Here is a 14,107-nt window from a genome sequence, read left to right as displayed (position 1 = left end):
GGATTAAATATATTGTGGGGTGATGCTACAGACCTGGCGGTTCATTTGAAGGAGAAAATGAAATGCGTTGCGAATTAAACCTAATCAGTACTAAACGAGTAATGATGGGTGAATATAATTATTTAAACATTGATTGTATACAAGTGAAATCTGGCGATAAGTATAAAGCAGAATTTATTGAGTTCTTGCGAGACAATTTTCTTAAGCAACATATGAAAGAAGGTCCAAAATTTGAGGGCTGTTTATAGCATCAGAAGAGGTGACTGTTAAGAATATGGTCATTTTAAGTGCAGTTAATGCCTTGCTTTCCTGGTAGGTAGCTAAGTGTATTGATGCTTCAATTAGGACAGGTTACATGGTGATCTAGAAATCTTGAAATTATGGTCATCTTAGGAGAATACTATCTTTAGTCCCACGGTATCAGTCAATGAATGGGAACGGCATCAGGAATGCATGAAAATGTCTGAAACATTGCATAAATGATGCAGTATCTGAATGCATCCTTAGTGTTTGAAGAACAAATAGGATGTTGCTTTACTAAGCAGGAAATATGTAAGAAGAAGAAGATCATGTGGAAGGAAAATCACGAGATGTAGAATGACAGCAGTTATGATATATGTAAAGCATAGTTCAGAAACGTAACGAGTATTCTCATGAAAACTAAATCGGTGAATGAAAAGAAATTGTTTATGCAGGCTAAACTTTACTAATACTTAAACTTCAGGGTAATCTAGTGTCATAAGCCAATGAGATTGTTCAATTAACGAGTACTCACTTTGCTAAAATGTATTAAAGATGCATATAACAATGTGTTTCGTAGTGTTACTATTACTTCAGATGATCAGTTAGCAGTGCATGAGAATGAGGTTGATGAATTTTACATGGATGGAATTCGGCAGTAAGAACTGATGGAATATCAGTGCGTATGCTAAAGGCATGTTCAGACGAACTGGCCAAGCCTTTGAATTGTTGTTGTAACTTCAGTCCCAGCTCAGAAATGGAAAGAATTTATAATAGTTCCGGAGCTAAACGTTCAATCTATTCATTAATGATCTTACTCAGGATTCATCGGGAGATGTTCAGTTCTTTGCTGATAATGCAAAGATAGACGGCGAAATTTGGGATGCTACCGATATTTAGCACTTAAGGAATGGTTTTGAATAGACTGGAAATTTGGGCAAACGAAAATTCTGTCACTTTAACGTTCGTAAGTGTAAAGTTATGCACTTTGGCCTGATGAGATTTCCAGCAGCACATTATATTATATTAGCAGCGTTATGCTACAACACACCGATGAGGCTAGGAACCTTCGGATAATTGTGGATAGGAACTTGAAGTCCGAAGGTGAAATAGCGAAAGTTGCAAATATCAGATGATAATTGCAATGCTCAAAGGAACCTTGACATGAAAGTTTAAAGTCATTTTGCCTCTGTACAAGGCTTGATAAGACCGCACGTGAACTACTGCAGGCATTTTTAATCCCCTCTTTTCCAAGGGGATAATATACGAATTATGGAATTCAGATGAGGCGAATACATTGCGAGTATTGAGGCTACAGACTGGTTAGCAGAAGAATTAGGGTTGATGTGGTCTATATACTTCTGAATGGGTGCAGTAAGATATCGTCTGATGAAATGTTTCGTTATAAGTGGATAAGTTTCCCTTTAGGGGTAGTGAGCGCATCTAGTTCCTGTCCCCTGGAGGTCTCAGGATGATAATGATAATAATTTTTTATCATTCGAGGAACTTTTTTCTGGGATTTTTCTTTCATCTGGTTTCCTATTTAGACTTTGGTGCAGGCAACAGAATTTTTTCTTCTTCTTGCATATTGGATACAGCCTAAATAAAATTCTAAATCCTCATTTTTTCAACATAATTAATTTAAAAGCTGTGTAATCGTTACTATAAAAATATTTTGTTTCATGTTAGCTTCCTGCAAATAAAAAAGATGATGAACCATTTGAAAGGGGAATGCCCAAGTGTATCATGGACGGACTGCTATTTTGATTATTATTCGAATTTGACGTACATCTTTTCATGTGATCTGCTAAGATACACTAAAGATGCCACATTAGTGGTAACTAGTGTATTGTTTGTGTATTTTAGTGTATTTCTGAGTTACACTTCAAAGTTGGCAACAGAGTTTCTTGCATACTGAATATAACTTAATAAATTGTAAATTCTCTTGTTTTTCAACATAATGAATATAAAAGCAATATAATTGTAAGTACTTGAAAGGGATATGCCCAGTGTGTCACGAGCGGACCGTTATTTTATTGTTTTTTTTCGATTGTGATGTAGACGTTGTCATGTTAGCTGCTTAATTGTAATAAAGATGAACCTAAAGTGTCTGAAGCATGTGGGCAATGGAGCCTGTGTAGCTCAGTGGATGTGGCGTTTGCATACCATCGCGCTAGGCCGCACGAAGGAAGTCTTGGTTTCGAGTCTAGTCGGCGACTAGAGGAAATTTTTCTAAGCCTTTTTTCGACCGGTTCCCGAGTTAGTCGATCTCTGGCACGGGCAAGCAGGTTTTTCCTCCCGGAAACTCGGGTTTTTCGTCCTGTAAACTCAAGAAAATCGACCGTAGAACCCACATTATTTCAGACATTAAATATATTGTGTTAGGGTTAGAGACCACGAGATGGCGGCACATTTGAGCCGTCTCTCTTCACTGCGTACCGCTTAATTAGTGATAGCCTTGGGCCATCTGTCTCTGATTGGGTACCAGTGGAGATTGAACTGCCCACTCAGTCTCCAAAAGTTAGATAGGGCTAAATGGCCTCGCCTACTCCCGTATATACAGGAATAAAAAGGCGTTAGCTGATTTTTTTTTTTTTTTGATTATATACACACAACAAACTACCGAATTGTGCTAAATGCTTCGACCCTCCGAGGTTTCTCTGTAGAAATTAACTAAAAGGCAAAAGTACGGTATTCCAATGCTCTCCCATCCCGATGTATATAGGGTGGTTCAAAATTCGCCGTGCAAACTTTGAAGGGAGGTACAGAACATCAAAATCAACCATATTCACATAAGAAAGCATGACCGGAAACGCCACCGGAAGGTACTAACAGGGACACAAAGATACAGAAATAACACAAGGCAGTAAGTAGTGTAAAAAACTTTATTAGGTGTAACTGAAAAGTTCAATAGTTATTCACTTTGGCCTGATGAGATTTCCAACAGCATATTATACTAGCGGCGTTATGCTACAACAAACTGATGAGGCTAGGAATCTTCGCGTAATTGTGGATAGGAACTTGAAGTCCAAAGTTGAAATAGCGCAAGTCAAATATCAGAGGATAATCGCAATGTTCAAAGGAACCGTGACATGTAAGTTTAAAGAAGTCATTTTGCCTCTTTGCATCACTCCTAATATGGTTTCACATCAGGTGCTCAAAGTTCCGACCATTAGCAGTGATATATGCCTTACACCGACGACACGTTGATTGCCATACATTTTCGAAAATACCTGGATTTTCCCGGATATTAGCAGCGGCGATGGTGATACTTGCCACGAGGTCCATGTCAGAGGCAACAGGCGTTTCGTACACTATGGCTTTAAGGGTCCCCCACAGAAAGAAATCAATGTTCGATAAATCAGGTGAGCGCGGTGGCCATGCGACAGGTCCACCACGACCAATCCATCGAGTCCCAAAGGACCTGTCCAAGTACTGAAGCACAGAAATGCTAAAATGGGCTGGAGCCCTGTCGTGTTGGAACCACATCTGCCGACGCACAGTCATTGGAACATTGTTCATTAAATCCGGCAGAACGTGTTCCAGAAAGGTCCGATACTTCTGGGAGTCCAGTCGGGGTGGTATCAGGTATGGGCCAACTAAAGAGTCAGCGACGATATCTGACTGTTTCGTCAGGTATCGTCGTACATTAATGGCGAAGCGTTGTTGTGCAGCATGTGTTTGCACAATGTATGGGTTCTCATGCGCCTACACATGAGCATTGTGGTGATTGAAGACCCTTTCCCAGGTAAATGAAGCTTCATTCATGAGAAAAACACAAGTTTGAAAATCCGAGTCTACAGCACTTTTCTGCGCGCGAATCCACATGTCGAGGATATGAACATAATGGATAGAAGGCAAACCTATGGCACGCGTGCTAGAGGTTGCACGAGAATTTTGCTGGCACGTCAGCGATTTACAGGTGATATCCTTTTATACGCTTATAAATTATTCAACTTTTTTTTAATTATTACAATACGTACAAGTTAAATTTTGTATTACATGAGAGAGCAGCTGTGAAGACGTGCATATGATTGGTGCAGTATTAACAAAAGATCGGGCCACCAAAAGACAAAGGCAACCGACAATTGTTGAGTCGAAATGATAATTCTCTTTAACCGAATTCCATAACATCTGAAACTATCGTAACAACATTCACTATATATTTCTTAGTTTTAACACATTCACGACGGTGGTGTCGTTTATCGTTCCGATGGAACTTCTCATTACCGGCGAGCTCAACTCACACAAGGTTTCAACCATTGGTTGAATTTTATGGCTGCTTGTTTGCGTTTGAAGTGGCAGGCGAACTCACATACTCGTTATAGAGCATGTTTCAATTCTTGGTAGAATTTTGTAGAAACTACAAGTAACGTATTTTTATTGTATCCCTGAATAAGCTACAGAGGCTTTTGCAGTCTGTGTAACATATGGTTTTGCTTGAGTCTATACAGCATAGTTTCTGTGGGAGGAGACATGTGATTCATTAGTTAGCGCCGTTTTTATTTCAGCTGTCTCTAAATGCACTATTTGTTGAGAAATATATTACACAGACTGCAAAAGGCTCTGTACCTTATTCAGTGATACAAGAAAACTATGTTACTTGTTTTTCTTGCATCTGCAGTATAATGGCTGTTGGAAAGGATCTGTTGTTGCCGCAGGGAGTGAGTTGCTATCGCATGGATGTGAACATATTTAATTGAAAAATTGGCGAGGTATATGCAAAACTTTTTAATGCCTATTTCCGTAAAGTAAAAATCAGGGGTGCGAGTTATACGCGAGAGCAAGTTATATTCGAGTAAATACAGTAAGTATTTCACCCTCAAGCTGACATACAGTTCTTCAGCTTCCCTGCTCATGAGACTTGTATGTTGAGTTACAATGCATAAATATTTTTCTTACTACCATTTCTTTTTCAAACCAACATCATTAAAATCAATTTAAGACGAAGCGTGGTGATTTTTCATTCTCCCGGAAATTTCAAAATTTGCATATATCATGCAGTTTCTTACCATTTTGTGGTAACAGCGCAAGTCACTAAAATTGGCGCCCGTTACCTGTTTTGGAATTAATCCATTTCGATAATCGAACTCTTTCCCTTCCAACGGGCGTTTCGTTAACATGGCAGTCTACGGGAGATCGCAGCGGACGCATCGATGCGTGAGTGGACACCTCATCTCCGTTCGCAACCAGATGTGTCGTCATCAGAATTCGATAAACGGAACTTACGAAAAGAGACGTCACGATGACGCTCAGCTCTGCCTGCGAGGAGGATAGCGGCTTACGTCTCGTTTAGCGAGGCTCCGTATCTTTCTGGTTATGGTACAGTCGCTTGGTAGGTCGTTTGCAGACGGTTTGGTGCACTCATTGGCTGCTTCATCGTCAGAGCGATCACACCGTAAGTACGAAAGAAACTCTGGCTAGCACTGCCTTTCAACGCGCTAGTCACGACGTGCAGTGTCTAGACAATCACTTGTACCAAGTGTTACAACCTGCGTTTCTTATCTTAAAAAAAAACCAAACCCAACGAGAACACAGTGCCAGAGACTCAGGAAAGGATATTATAACAATCCCTTGAAAAGGACATTAAGACTTCGGAATGAAAGATAATGGAACGAAGGATAAATGGGGATAAAAGATAAACGTCATTTAGGGCAGATAAATTGGGATTTTAATGGGACGGCGCTAATATTTTCATTCATCTGACCTTATCACCAACTCTGCTGACATCCCCATTAAGAAAAAGAACTAAAGTTTGCTTTAGAACTAACATTTTGAATGTTATTAAGAACTGTAGTTCTTCAGAACTAACATGTCATCTTTAAGCATATGAAAGGGGATGTTAACGCCATTCCGCTGGAATACCCATTCATCTGCCCACAATGCTGTTTATCTTTTATCCCCATTAATCTGTCCTGGACAAACTACGACTACACGCACTCTCTGGTTCGACATGCGACATGTAATCTGTTCCATTCGTGTTGGGAGATGAGAGAAAACTTTAGCCGCTCTTATCTTACTCCATTTATCATAACACCGAACACGAAACTGACATCCACGGATGCCACTTGTCCTGTCCAAACCCTCCCCTCCATATACCCAAAACTTTCACCAACTCATATCTGATAACTATCTCTCTCACTCAGAACATTCCTGCACAAATTTATAATTTTAATTGGAAAATTATATATGTAAGAAGCGATCACAGTAGACATCTTTTAGTGCACGAATACACATTTTCAAATGCAACTGTTAATCACTTCTAAGCTAAAATGTGATGTAAATACTTCCTCATCTTCATCGCTTTGCAAGTACTGCTCTTCAAATCGCCCGCGCATGTAGTAGCCAGCTGATCACAACGTTGACCCAAAGCGCCATCTTACCACAGTTGTCGTACTTACTGGCCATCTTCGTTCACATGGTTAGCCAGCCGCAGGGAGTTAGTTGCTGTTCGCGATGTGTGCGCAATTTTTTGTAATAAATCTAAGTTTTTCTCTCTTAGATACTGTGTTCGTTATGTTTGGATGTGTGTGTTTGTTTTGGACTGCCCAGGATATGGAAACTGACGCTACAATACAACCCACGACATCCACTAATCGTACCAACGTTGTCTGCGTATAGCGGTAAAGTGTTCGGCAGTATTTTCCCGCCAGGGACTGTACAGTAACAGTAGGGAAGATATGGAGCCATGATGTGCAGCGTTTATGTGTGGTGATAGCAAGTACGAAACGAATACGCATCTGATTTTTACTTCATCTGTGTTATGGTGGATTAATTTAAATCGCCCTGAGTGCTGCTTGTGTTTGATGTGTGTTTTATTGATGATATCCGAGCTACTATACAACCGACGACATCGTATCATGCGGGGGATACGTTTATTTGCATCGCTTATTATCGCTAGCGACCTTACGTACGGTAACATTACGAAAGATACGGGAGCTTCACTAACAGGATTCAGACGTGGTGACAGACAGCAAAAATGCTTCTTATTTGTGCGTTTTGTGCTAGAGCGGTTTTTCTTTATATCCTACGTATGTTATTTTTCTACGTACGTACAGTTCCTATCTCGTAAAGGAATGTCAATTTTAGAATTGGCGCCTATTATTCGACTAACGAGACGCTATCCTGCTCCTCTACAGATCGGTGCGTCACCATGACGTCAACTGGATGTAACGTCCGTTTCTTCCCCTTCCGTTGACGTCACATTCGCTTGTAAATCGGAGACGAGGTGCCCCCTCACGCAACAATGCGTCTGCTGTGGTCACCCGTAGACTTCCATTTTAAAGAAATGACCGTAAGAAAGCAAAGAGTCCCGTTAAAGAAATCGATTATTTCAAAAACTAAGGATTATCCCCAGTTCCAGTTACTTGCGCTTTGACATAGAAAAGGTAAGATAGATGCAATTTTGTAATTTTCTGGAGGAATTAAAAACCGCCAATACATACCAATTAATTAATTTTCTATTAATTTTTCCACTATTAAAAACTACCCAGCATGTCAGCAACTCGATTTGTAAACTTTTGTCACGCGCACATAAAAAGGTTCGCCACCACTGTCCTATAGCAGAGGCAACGGCACGTGTGCTTGTCTCTGGATTACTGTCCATCGCATGCAATACCTCCTCTTCCATGGCGGGATTTCGCTTCGATCGTGGCCACCCAATATCATGCCTGCGATCCCTGTATTGTCCATAGTCACACAAATTCTGATGCAAATGTGCAAACATTTGGTGATGCGATGCACGTCTGTTTGGGTACCTTTCACGATACATTGGTACAGGGGCTCGTCCATTACCGTCAGTTAACCCGTAAACGAGGTGCATGCCTGCCATCTTAGCCTTCGTAAACGACGCATGTTCTTCGTACGACGTTGAAAGCTTGAATGATGAAGCCCCCAAATGCTCACTTGGAGCGCTGGCGAACAGCGCCACCTATCACTTTTGGGTGGCGTTTTCGGTCCTGCTTTCATATGTGAATATTATTGAATTTGATGTTCTCTACACCCCTCAAAGGATGTACGTGGAATTTTGAACCACTCAGTATATGTTATAAATTTCTCTCCGAAATAACCAGCATGTACCGTATATTTGAATAATTCGTCTGCTGGCAATGAGACTTTATCAGATCTCTGGATGAGATCCTTAATTCGGAATGAAGGATCTCTGTTCCAGGAGTTGTGGTTGACAGCATTTCACAGCGTGCTTCCTAATGTTTCCTATCCCAAATTGGATTCAAATAAGGGTGATCATATGTGCTCTAATGTGAATTTTGTTTTCTCGAATTTCATACGAAAACAAATATTACTTTTCTGGTTAAACCTCAAATAATTTTGGAATCACTGAAAGAGTTCCTCTCATCAGCAATTATATCAAATCGCTAATAAGCTTTTCTCGCTAGACCAAGAATCAGGGATGATACGTCAAAGCTGAGCAGATTTATTTCAATTTTCAGGATATTTTTATTATATTAGTTGAAAATGTATCACATACAGGTGAGATGCATATCAAACTCGATGTTATTCACAATGAATTACTCAGAAATTAGTCACACTAAAGATTGTTTCTGTTTGAATTTTATTTTAAGTCAAAAATTCAAAAGTGCATAATCACAATATAACTATCAGCTCTGCATTCGATATATCACACAAAAAGTTAGCATGATTTCCAACATCATTTGGCGCACAAAAATACTGCGATACCTTCCACTGACCAGATACTTTCGAATTCTATGCTGATCTTTTTGTTCTTTTTGAAATATTCCTGTTTTTCAGGTTTGGCGCCCTTTCTGGATGTCTTAAACTGCTCAGTGAATAAAGATGTCACGTGAAGTTTTTCCCCATTTTTGGCATATAATATTTCTTGATTACATTCATACACATTATTGCTCCAGTCAGTTTTGCATTTAACATCTTCTGCATCATATGTGGAAAGTGATTTTAGAGATATCTCTATGCTCATATAAGTATTACCCTCAGATGCTATCATTACAGATACAAACGGCTTTACGAATATTAAATAGTCAGACAGGATTTCTATCATAAAACCAATCTCGTTCGACCGCATAGAGTAGTTTAAGACATTTACAATTAGTAGTTTAGGTGGTGTTTGTGGAACAGCGTTTTCTGCGGAATATTTATATATATTAACTTTGCAAATCTCAAACCTATTATATTTTCTATGAATAGATATCTTTGAGCCTATGACTGGAAGAGATTTGAAGACTGATTCGGCATTAATTTTTCTGCACAAAAGAGGACCAATGTCATCAAAGGTAAACAACTGGGTTTCTAAGACATCGGCAAGTTCTTTGGCGGACATCACAGAAAACCTAATGAGCTTAAAAACAGACTCCAAAAGCGATCTTAAATTTTCTTTGGTTTTGTCCACTTCGTTTTTTGCAAGCGTATTCAACCCCCATTTATGAAGAGCATCAAAGAGACAATACTCTGAGGAAACTGTCAATATATCTCTGTTCATTATAAACTCCACGGTCTCCTTCTGGCACTCCAAAAAGTCATTAGATGTGATGATGAATTCCGTATAGCTATCTATTAAGTTCAGACATTTGTAAATCACATGACCCAAATCCATACTGCAGGCATACTCATAAACTTGACAGACACAATTGTTCTCAGCTGTTGTGTGTTCCAACAGAAAGGCTTCACTTTTCTCCTTGAGGGGAATAAGTTGGTATTTCTCTGCTACGTAATACACTTCCATGGCGATGTCTATCGATAGGAGTGAAATCTCGTCTGTGTATAGGTACCTAAGAACGAGATTAGCAACTTTGCATTAGAAATAGAAAATATATATATATATATATATATATATATATATATATATATATATATATATATTTATATATAAATTTATATAAATAAATATATTTATATAAATTATATAAATATATAAATAATAAATATATAAATTATATAAATAATTTTAAAACGTGAAAATGAAACAAGGCCGAAATCTGAACGGTCGAGGTGATAGTCGCAAGATCCCAACTAGCATGATGTGATTTGGATCCCAATGTGAGCAGGAACCTCTGTGAAAGCTTTTAGGTAGACGCTTGCCCAAACTCCTTATCCTCCGTGCCCCTAAAAGAGCACCATCCGTTTATTAGCAGATGCATTTATGATAGGAGCTTCTTCTTCATCAGTTGCATCAGTCTTGGGACTGGTAGCTCAGCAGCAATTTTCTCCATTCGGCTCTGTCATTGGCTTTCTTCTTACCCTCCTGGTAACTCCTCAAATCCGTGCTGTCTTTTACTTGGCCAAGAAAAGTTTTCCTTGGTCTGCCTCTTCTTCTTTTCCCCTCTATTTTGCCTGTACTTCGACATGATGCACAAGTCCAGTTTTCATTAAGACAAGGTTATGGTCACTACTAATGTCAGCACCTGGATAGCTTTTGCAATTTTTACTTGGTTTCTGTATCTTTTCTTGACCAATATATAATCTATTTGATATCTATTTGAATCCCCAGGTGCTTTCCACGTGTATCTTCTTCTTTTTGGAACTTGAAATAGTGTGTTTGCTATAACTAACTGTTTTTGTCTACAAACTTCTATTAATTGCGTTCCTCTTTCATTCCTACGTCCAAGACCAAATCTTCCTCAAACATTATCATGCTGTTTTCTCCCACTATAGCATTCCAATCTCCCATTATTATTGTATTGTCTCTGTCTTTAAAGCTGCTCCAGAGTTCTTCTATTTGTTCATAATTCTATTTCTTCATTGCTATGTTGTGATGTTGGCATGTAGACCATTATAATACTGGTTCATTTTGAATGCTTATTGCCATGATTCTGTCACTATAGTTAATTATTGTAGTGATTAACTTTCCAACTTTTTTATGAAGCATTATTGCAACACCTGACTCACCCTTCTTTTGTCCTGAATATATTATCCGAAATTCTCCAATCCAGAAATCAACCTGTCCCTCCCACCTCGTCTCACTAATGCCCAGAATGTCTATTTCAAGTCTTTCTATTTCTTTTTTCACATTTTCTATTTTACCTGGTTCTAGAAGTGTTGTTGCATTCCATGTTCCAATATTCAGCTTATTTCTTGTCTTCATTTTTGAATAAGTACCAGGATTTCGTTGGCTGTCGACCTGAGAAGTCCGGTTACTTCTCCTGCCGGGCATGACTCCTTCAGTGAAGGCTCCATCGCCAATCTTGATTTCATTTTTGACTTCCATTGCTGCTTTTACTTGGGAATGTAATGTGGTCGTTTCCCCTTGCCTTCCACATCCCAGTATTGTAACATGTATGCTACAGGAGGTTAATACAAGTAGCGCTGCTGCCCACTACTATAACTATTAATGGTTAGTTGAAAGAGGAGGAAACACCCCCAGCCCTCGAGTACTCTAATAGCTTCAGGGAGAATGGAGGACCTCCTCCTGGGGTTAGTAAGCAAGAAAAGTGACAGACAGAAAGTTTTAAGTAAAGAATCCTCATTAGGAAGAATGTTAGTATGAGGGTAGAAGCAGGAAGTGGAAGAGTTAGATAGGAGCTATGAGTTGGTTTTTAAATGGTTTATGTCTGTTCGCTACAAGGTAAATTTGAATTAACCAACCTTAATCAACTTAAATTTCTAGAATTCCGAAGATGTGTTCAACTTTTAATGAGTAGAATTTTCAATGTACTTATATCTATTCTAGCTACTTAAATATAAAGAGCCAACAGGCTTCATTTCGGTGATATAAACATTATTAAAGGGATATTAAATTCCACATTGTGAGATCTATTCTAGTTGTTTTAGTAGTATTTACCTGCTATTTTGAACATTTTTCTGTTAATTTATAGAAGTTGCAACTGAGACCTCTGGAAGTATTCCAACACGACAATATGTCTCAGATATCTAAGAACAGTTTGCGAGGCGTATATTATTGGAATATGCGAAAAAAACCTCGCTATATGGATTCGTGTCGCGGTTGTTCATTATCTTTAAAGAAAACATTAAAAATAACATGGAAATTAAAAATATAAAAAGTAACAATTTTAATTCCACAGAGTCACACATTAATTGAGCCATGATAACGGTTCTTTTGCTCTGTAAATTAAACGTAGAACTTTTTCAAATAAGTGGCGCTTCCACTAAGTTGGGTAGAAACCTCAGCACGTGCAAAATCATTCGCATTGCACCTAAAAACGTACTCCTCAGTCAGTGCCCACAAGCTTCGAACGAATGACCTGTTGGTTGGAAAACAAAGATCTGGTCCATGAGACCTTAGTAGCCAAGAAATATGAATTTATACAAAAAGAACAGAAAATCAGAGTTATATTATTATATTAAAACGCAATCTATTGGTCAAGTGTAAACCATCATCATTGTCATAATCACCAAAGTAATGGTAACTAAGAAATTTTCATTTCTATTTTTAAAACAAAAAACAAAACAAAAAAAAACATTAATGAGAACAAATAAAGAAAAACTCACGTCAGCATAATCTGAAAAGCTTCTGGTGTGACATCAGGAACCAACACTTCTCCGTGTTCCTTTAGGGGACCGTAAAACATGGCTGCGAACACTGGGCTAGCAATGGCAAGTAACAATTTGTGGACTTCCAATATTGCTTTGCGTTCGCCATCTCCAACTACGAAAGTAACATCCGAAAACTGAGGGTCCTTCAAGAGGGAACGAAGTCTTTCCGTCACTTTCGACATTATCGCTTAAAAAAAAATGTAATGGAGGCAAAATTTTTAATTAAATCCATATAATAAAGTTTAATATAGATAATCTACAATGAAATAGGATGATTGATAAAACATAATAATAAATTATCCCTCATTGATTTACTACCAAAGACATTACCACATCAACCAATAAATTAAAAAAAAAATCATTTATATGTTAGCATACCGGACTACCGAATATTTAAGCGCTTTTCTAATTAGTACTGAGTATTATATTGACTGAAATAAAGAGCCAAAAGGCTTCAATGCGGCGACGCCAAATTATAGAAATAAAGTTTATAAGAAACTCTGAAAGTTTCGTAAAAATGTTGACCAGAGAGCTTACGGGAATACACTCGCCAGCATTCACGAGTTGCCCTAGCACGGAACCACATAGAAGACGCGAGCGTTTGCGAAAGCGTCCACATAATCGTATTCGCGTTCTATTGGTCCATTTTGATAAGGTTTCTCTTCGCATATCTTAGTACTGAATGAAAGGTTTTGCTCTCTGAAGGTTTTGGCCTGTTCTCTGAGGAGAACCAACAGTTCGAAACAGCTGTCAGGCCAATGAAACCTTATCAAAATGGACCAACAGAAGGCGAATATATGGACGCTTTTCCAAGCGCTCATGTCTTCTATGTGGTCCGCGCTAGGACAACTTGTGAATGCCGGCGAGTGTATTCCCGTAAATTCACTAGTCTTTTACGAAACTTTAATAGTTTCTACAATCCGATTTAAAATAATGCTGCATTTAATATATACTTGATTTATATAATTAAGTATTATATTTCAAATTTTTCCAATTTTATTTTCAATTTGTAGTCTCGGAAATCTTGTAGTGTAAGTAAGCAAATGATTAACCACATGATAATGTCATCTTAAACTTTCTTTCTTTCCTTATCCCATTCATGAGAAAACACCCCCCCACACACACACACACACGAGTATTGACTTACCTGTTTGAAATAGCAGAGACACCTAATACGATGTTAGAGCATCTTTGTATAGCTTGTGAATGATTCATTAATATTGGCAAAGCAACACTTGCCTGATGACAGTAATTTAGTAAGATAAATATATCTGATGTATGTAGAGAGATATAGTCGTACGTCTAGTGGGCGCATAATCAACCATCACAAAGCGTTTACGTTTAGTCTTTATTAAGAAAGAAACGATTAGGGTCCGTTGAT

At 38.4% G+C, this 14,107-nt stretch overlaps 1 protein-coding gene across 1 annotated transcript; it reads right to left on the bottom strand.

The window, feature by feature from the left end:
• Positions 1-8,908: 8,908 nt before the first annotated feature.
• On the bottom strand, positions 8,909-12,908 carry LOC150106084 (BTB/POZ domain-containing protein 6-A-like). The gene is made up of 2 exons (XM_090394626.1): positions 12,682-12,908; positions 8,909-10,004 (listed from the first exon to the last, which is right to left on the bottom strand). The coding sequence occupies exons 1-2, from the start codon at positions 12,906-12,908 to the stop codon at positions 8,909-8,911; spliced, it is 1,323 nt and encodes a 440-aa protein (XP_090250752.1).
• Positions 12,909-14,107: the final 1,199 nt, after the last annotated feature.

This window comes from Typopeltis vanoorti, chromosome 6 (genome assembly GCF_054136105.1).
Source record: "Typopeltis vanoorti isolate ZY-2024b chromosome 6, IOZ_Tvanoo_1.0, whole genome shotgun sequence".
NCBI lineage: Eukaryota > Metazoa > Arthropoda > Arachnida > Uropygi > Thelyphonidae > Typopeltis > Typopeltis vanoorti.
The sequence above is the reverse complement of the archived record's forward strand: the minus strand, read 5'-3'. Positions and strand labels throughout refer to the sequence as shown.

What these genes read in the sequence shown, in the direction of transcription:
- LOC150106084 (XM_090394626.1), bottom strand. Translation starts at nt 12,908, where the DNA reads ATGTCGAAAGTGACGGAAAGACTTCGTTCCCTCTTGAAGGACCCTCAG. An exon ending in GCTTTTCAGATTATGCTGAC is followed by an intron (nt 10,005 to 12,681) that starts GTGAGTTTTTCT and finishes TCTCGTTCTTAG; the next exon opens with GTACCTATACACAGACGAGA.